The following is a 7,500-nucleotide window of genomic DNA, read 5'->3' on the forward strand; positions in this document are numbered from 1 at the left end:
GTAGGACCGACTGGATCTGCCAACACATCTCACGAAAGATAAAAAGCAACAGAAAGCAGTTGAGTATAGGAAAAAAAACACTAAATCCAAAATCGATTCCTCCAGACAGAAAAAAGAGAGAAGAATACAAGCATTATATTTTCATTTACCTCCGGGAGACGCGCTGTTGCCATAATCCCCTCCCTGAGAATCCTCATTTCTTTTTCCCGAACTCGAATTCAGTCCTTCCCTCTCTCCCTCTCTAGCCGAAAAGGGAAAGGCGTCTCCACTAGAGAAGTCATATTAGGACTCCTCGCCCTGGAGTGTTGGCCGTCCTGGCGGCTGCTACAAGTTGTAATTAAAGACTTGAGAACTCTGGTCAACACTCGGTAGCCACTGGGAAAACCTGCAAGAAGTTTTCAATTGCTCTTTCTCTCCCCTCTGTTCTTTCTCCGGTCCTTGTCCCCCTCGCTTCACGTTTCCCAGTTCCTTCTCATCATTACTCATTTCCTCCTTCCTGCCATGTTTCTCCTTAATGAATGGAGGCCAAGCAAAGCTAGGCACAGAGGGGGGGGGGGGCTGCATGCACGGTCGCCGCCCCCTCCCCCCCCCTCCGGCGACCGTGCATGCAGCGGGTACGTCCGTGTGTCTAGTCTTATTATAATCTTCACCTTCATACGTATGAGAGAGAGACAAGAAGATAGTGAGAGAGATGGAGAAAGATGGACATAAAACTAGACTTTAGATAGATGGTTAGTATTAAATAGATAGAAACAGTACATAGATAGACAGACAAACAGAAAGATAAATTAATAGACAGAAACAGATAGCTAGACATATAAATGATTAGATTAACAGATAGATACACAAACAGGCAGGCGTACACAGATAGGTGGGTAGACAAAGAGATGTAGACAGAAGTGCTTAACTCTTAATCACGCATCCAAACAAAATCAAATTCCCTCCGTTTACATATATCCCCCAATGAAACGTGTGGCAGCTTTCCCATTTGTGCGCTAATTGTGTAATTCAAAAGCTAAAAGAGCCGTTTCGTTTCAATTTTCAGCCTCGAATACCGTATGGAAGCCTCGAAACGAGCTGAAAGCACTAGCCGCCAAAAACCACACGCCAGATTTCCCATCGTTGAGCGTGCGGCGCCAGTGGCCGGCCGCAAGCACAGCCTGGGAACTGAAGACCGTCTGTGGGGAAAGAAACAAGACCGACTGGGGGAGGGGGGGGGGGGGTAGCAAGTACTGAATTAAAGACCGTCTGTGGGGAAAAAACAAGACCGATGAAGGGGGGGGGGGGGGGGGGGAATAGCAAGTACTGAATTAAAGACCGTCTGTGGGGAAAAACCAATACCGACTAGGGGGGGGGGGGGTAGTAAGTACTGAATTAAAGACCGTCTGTGAGGAAAAACCAAGACCGATTAAGGGGGGGGGGGGGAGCAAGTACTGAATTAAAGACCGTCTGTGGGGAAAAACCAAGACCGACTTGGGGGGGGGGGGGGGTAGTAAGTACTGAATTAAAGACCGTCTGTGGGGAAAAACCAAGACCGACTATGGGGGGAAAATAGCAAGTACTGAACTAAAGGCCATTTGTGGAGGAAGAACAACACCGACGATTGGGGAAAAAGCAAGTAATGAATTAATGACCGACTGTGGAGGGGAAAAGACAAGCACAGACTGGGAAACAATGACCGCTTGTGAGGAAAGAAGAGTAGAGCCTGGTCAATGAAGAACGTTTCTGGGGAAAAAAAGTAAGTACAGCCTGGTAAATAAAAACCGTCTGTGGAGGAAAAAACAAGCACATTCTAGGAAATAAAGAAAGTTTTTAGAGTAAGAAAAATGCAAGTACAGCCTGTGAAATAAAGACCATCTGAAGAGGTTAGAAAATAAAAAAAAACTAGCTGTATCTTTATCATTTCCTGCCAAGTAGAGCTTATCATCCCACCTAAGAGGCTTTTCACATTTCAGAACGACTTAACCCGGCGTTTCCATCAACTAGATATATATTTTCTCCTCGACGACGCGTCTTTATCCAAACCGCCAAACACCTCATCTTTAATCATCAATTATCGCCGAATCTCCATTATCTTAGGGGGAAAAAAGATCGATGCCACTGAAGCCTCCAGATGATAAACTTGATAAACTAAATGGAAAGTTTAAAAGCGGAGAGCGGGAATGTCGCCCTCGATCACTTGCCAATCACTCAGATTCATCTCACAAGAAAGACGCCGATGGCCCTCTCCCTCTCCCTCCCCCCACCCCACCCCCCTCCAAGGTCTCCCCACCCTAACCCTCCCCTTCATTTCTCCCTACCTCCCCTTCTTCCCTTCCTCCCTCACCTTCTCCCCCTCCCTCTCTTTCCTCCCTCCCCTTCCTTCCTTCTTCCCTTACCTCCTCCCCCATTCCCCACCTTCCTCCCTCACCTTCTCCTTACCTCCCCCTCCTTTCCTCCTCCTCCTTCTCCCCTCCTTCCTTCCTCCCTCCAATCCCAGGACCTGGCGAGTCTCCAAGAAACACGGCGTTTTCCCTCCTTCTTATTGCCATCCCCGTCTTCCGCGCCCCGGCGATGCGCGAGGGAAGGTGCGGCGGCGGCGGGCGGGCGGGAAGGAGGGAAGGAAGGGGAGAGGGAGGGAGGGAGGGAGGGAGGGAGGGGAGGGAGGGAGGGAGGGAGGGAGGGAGGGAGGGAGGGAGGGAGGGAGGGAGGGAGGGAGGGAGGGAGGGGGGAGGGAGGGAGGGAAGGAAGGAAGGAAGGAAGGAGGGATGGAAGGGAAGGAGGGCGAGGCAGAGATGGGACGGTTGGAAGGAGGCCACGCACTCGGGGGGAGGGAGAAGCCTCATGTATGTATACATGCCCATTTATGTGGACAAAATATAAATAAATGAATAAGAAAATAACTATAACTATAATTCATTCTATCTCTCTCTCTCTCTCTCACTCTCACTCTCTCTCTCTCTCTCTCTCTCTCTCTCTCTCTCTCTCTCTCTCTCTATATATATATATATATATATATGTGTGTGTGTGTGTGTGTGTGTGTGTGTGTGTGTGTGTGTGTGTGTGTGCGTGTGTGTGTGCGTGTGTGTGTGCGTGTGTGTGTGTGTGTGTGTGCGTGTGTGTGTGCGTGTGTGTGCGTGTGAGTGTGTGTGTGGGTGCGTGTGTGTGCGTGCGCACGTCTGCATGCCTTGTTAATTAAATAAAAGTGTAAGTGCCAGCACCCTCAGCCTGCGGCCGGGGCGATCCACTCCTGCACACAATAGCTTTCCTTCCTGCCATATGTAAGCTGACCCGCCGACGAGGCTCTGCAGCACAAAAGGCTCCCCGGACACGGTCCGCTAAAACCATACGCTAATTATTTGTCTAGTCTCAGGTTCTCAGACACCTATAAAGAGGAGGGGAAGACCAGGCGATACGATAAGGGTGAAAGGGCAGCGGAAAAGGAAGAAGAAGCGGGCGAAGGGGAAGGAGATGGGGGAAGAGAAGCGAAGGAGAGGGCGAGGGGGAAAGGTTATGGCGACAAGACTTGGCAGACGGCAGCGCGTGGCGACAACTCCCGCGATGCCAGGGCCGGCCAGCGACCGCCTCTGGAGCCGTGTCGCCACAGTACATGGGAAGGCGCGACGCCGGCAGGGTGAGCCTCCCGCCTGTTCCATCCCTTATTGCTGGACAAAAACTGTCCTTTCGCCCCGAAAGTTGGGCGCTCTGACAAAGGACCGCCAGCAGGTATCGCAAAATCCGCATGAGTCGCGGCCGTCGAAAGATAGCCATGATGCACGACGAGATTCAGTGGGAAGTTCGCTGTTGAAATATTCCGACTTTTTTTTCTTTCTTTGATGACTCATGAAACTTTCATCGAAGGCGGCCATGATTCTCCCCCCCCCCCCCCCCCCGAGACAAACCGCAAATAGTCCATTATTTATTATCCGAGCCTCGCCTTGACCCCCTGGACTGAGGCTGCCGATGTATCATCCCGCCCCATATCTGCCATTTTAGCTTTCCGTCCTTATCTTGATGAACAGCGCCCAGCCATCCGGCATCCCACCTTATCGACCCTTGTAGTCCCGCTCCTCCTATCAGCCCACATCTACGCCTGTTGGAACCTCCTTTCGATGGGCGCCCTGGACAACTGCTGACGATAAGAGGAGCTAACTCTTGCTGGGACAAGTGTAATCGTTCATTTCTAAATCTTTCGGAGGCTTGACTTGCCAAAGAATACCGATATTTCATACAACTTTGCACATAACGCGGAACTAGAGCGGTTTAGCAGGTCGGCGGAACAGACGTCCCCCTCGGAAAAAGTCATTCCTGCATATACACCGACGAATATATTTTACAATGAAAATGTTGCAAGGGGCGCTTTCGGTGTCGAGTGTTGTTGTTGCTGGGAGTGTATTCTGCAACCCCTCACGCCCGTGTTTGATTTTACACTGATTTAATTGAGTTTTCAGCCGCGTCCATTTGGGCCGAATCTACTGTTTCTTCTCTCGTTTTCCTTCCCTTTTATCACTAAAGCTCCACTTTCCTTGAATTTCACAGAATCACCAACCCCGACTCAGAGTCACTGATTCTTCCGAGACAACAGTGAGTCACTTATTCTCCCTTAACATGGACTTGCCGACTCCCCCGTAAAGCTGACCCACAGACCAAAGCTGCATGGAAGTCCCCGGCGACGTAGGTTTCCAGTCCTTTTTGGAAAATGAACACCACTCGACGGAAAAGGTGACACGCACTGGCATTCGTGTATGGTTGAATGGGCGCCGTCACGAGGGGGTTGGACGGACACGCACACGTTTCTCATCTATAAAGAATGTCTCATAAATCCTCGTCTTGGCTTCTCTCCAAACTCCAATTTTACCTGATGGAGACAAACGGCCTTGTTCCGTTCTTTGTTATTCGGAATAGGGGGCGGGTTGGAAAGGGGCGGGGCAGGACGGGGACGACTCCTGCTTCCCCGTTAAGTCCAAAAGGAGTGACACTTACGGGAGACTCCTGCGGCAACAAAGGTTTTCCGTGGATACTTACCGACCTGGCAAATCGCATCGGCGGACTTGCGTCGGAGTCCTTCGACTGGAATTATGGCAGAGGAAAATCCCCTCTTACTTTCTCACGTGAAAATATTTCGAGCATATTTTAAAGGCCAAAAAAAAACCTGTTTCTTATATCTTCTTACATAAAAGACATGCTGTAAGAATAGCATAAGACAATAGTTTTTATATAATATTTGCGGAAGGTGTGATCTTAAACCGTCACAAGGAGGTAGAGCTTTGCTAATTTTGTAGAGAAACTTTAAACTTAGCTTTCATCAATTAACATTATCATAATTAACGGTACTACTTAATAGTGTTACTCATCCAACACTGAGATTATCATCAGCAGTGTACTTTCTTTTTTCTGGAAAATTCAGTAATTCATATCCGTACATATAACAAATTAACAAGACTAAAATTTCGAGTTTCTTAAACTACCACGTGTGAAACCGTTAATTCATCCGTCGATATTTACCAGAATTTTCAAGGCAGGGAGACGAATTTTTTTTTTTTTTTTTTTTTTTTTTTTTTTTGCATATAATCGTCAATCGTTAAAACAAGTGAGGTCATTCAGTCGTGAACTCACCCCACTGGAACACCAAAGTAAGGATAAAGTGGATAAGTGCGCAGAGGAAGGCGCTTCTTCAAGGAACTTTCATTTCTGAATCCATTAAGGAAATCATCTCCACGAGTTAGGTATTCATAATAAATGAATAAGACAAAAATTCTTGAAAATAAATTAAATTTGGTAAAAGAATAACAAAAAATCTTAAAAATAGATAGCTGCAAGGTTATGACTACGAACATTACAAGCACATTAATTAAGTCCGTTTCCCAAACAGGACATCCTTTACGGAAAATCCCGCCACTAGATGTCTCTGGAAAGCGCTGTTGCCGGTTCCTCCATAAAATGCCGCGGGGACTGGCATTTCGCGTCCTGTTCATGTCATTAGAACGTCCTGCTAAAATTTTAATACCGTCAGTGTGTCTCCGATAATCGTTGCCGCGCGAAACCAGCTGCGCGTCCTAGTCTCTGCAACGCCACTTGCAACACTGCCGTAAAAACTATTTCATTTGCTCAAAAGATAAAAAGAAAGAAAAAGGGCGTGAGAAGGAAAAGCAGAATTCAGAAATCAATTTGAAGGATCCAAACGACCTTCCAAACCTCATTTCTAATTCCCCCCACGCAGCAAAACAAACCTGGTAACCTAATAACACGCGCCTCGATGTTGCTGAAGTAGCCAATCGTAACGAAGGGAAAACAGATTAAAAAAAAACGACTTTGGGAAACAAGTGAGTCGAGTAATGGCGCGCTGACAGCTAATTGGCCGAGGAGCTGGAAAAACCAAAGCTCGTAAGCCAATCATGTGCGAAGGCATGATCTCGTTGACCAATCACGAAAAGACAATAATCTCGAAAACTTAACGACTCAACGCGTCCCATCTTTTTAAAATTTCAAACTGACAAATATTTCTCTGCAGAGGGCCACAAGCATTTTCATCTGTGCTTATGCTGGTGCTGGGTCGATGGTTGGCGATATCTTGCAGTTAAACTGATTTAAAACATAATGGAAAACCGGGGTCGTCGATATGGAAATTCTAATTTTATTCAATGCATATAATTCTCGTAATCCAGGCCGGTAAATGGGAAACACTCGCTGGGATACACAAGTAAACGTGCGGCTGGTATTGCATTGTTTCAGTGCTATGTAAAACGCATTAAAAAGAGGGATCGGGAGGGAGGGGGAAGGGAGGGAGAGGAAGGAGGAAAGGAGGAAAGGAGGGAGGGGGGAAGAGAGGAAGGAGGAGGGAGGGAGAGGGGAAGGAGGAGGGGAAAGGGAAAAGGAAAGGGAGAGAGAGAGAGGGAGGGAGGGAGGTAGAGAGGAAAAAAAAAAAAAAATCAGACAGCTAGATACATCGATAGACACACACACACACACACACACACACACACACACACACACACACACACACACACACACACACACACACACACACACACACACACGCACACACACATAAATAAGTAGTTAAATACATTAATCGAGAGAAAGAGAGGGGGAGGTGAGGAGCACGCATCACACACAACACAGCAAACACGAGCTTCTACTCACCTCATGGGCTTAAAGAGAGCATGGCCACCGTCAGCAAACTCGATGATAAGTTTAAGCTGCGTCCCGCCCTCCTTTTGAGCTGTTGGGAAGGGAAGGGACAGAACAAAAGTTAGTTAATACAATAAGAAATATTTTCAAAATATCCTTATGAACTAAACCTGACGACGAAAATAAAAGCAAGTCCCCCGTAGGCATGAACCGTCCGCTGGTGAAATAGGTCAAGTTGAAATGCAAGTGAAGTCGTAAACCTATTGTATTTCCAACGGGTGGCAAACCTTCCGACTTAACGTATCATTATCGAAGGAAGACGGAACTGTCTCTCGGCATTCTCCACGCCGACAGTCTCCGCCTCCATGACCGCCCTTGCTCCGTCTCCCC

At 47.6% G+C, this 7,500-nt stretch overlaps 1 protein-coding gene across 1 annotated transcript in view; it reads right to left on the minus strand.

Moving 5' to 3' along the window:
- LOC125035272 (extracellular serine/threonine protein CG31145-like) overlaps window positions 1-7,500 on the minus strand; it is a gene marked incomplete at its 5' end in the record, with an annotated part of 19,801 nt that overhangs the window by 10,176 nt on the left and 2,125 nt on the right. Inside the window, 1 exon segment of the mRNA XM_047627547.1 lies at window positions 7,123-7,201. Coding sequence (XP_047483503.1) covers window positions 7,123-7,201 — 79 coding nt within the window.

This window comes from Penaeus chinensis, chromosome 19 (genome assembly GCF_019202785.1).
Source record: "Penaeus chinensis breed Huanghai No. 1 chromosome 19, ASM1920278v2, whole genome shotgun sequence".
NCBI classification, from domain to species: Eukaryota; Metazoa; Arthropoda; class Malacostraca; order Decapoda; family Penaeidae; genus Penaeus; species Penaeus chinensis.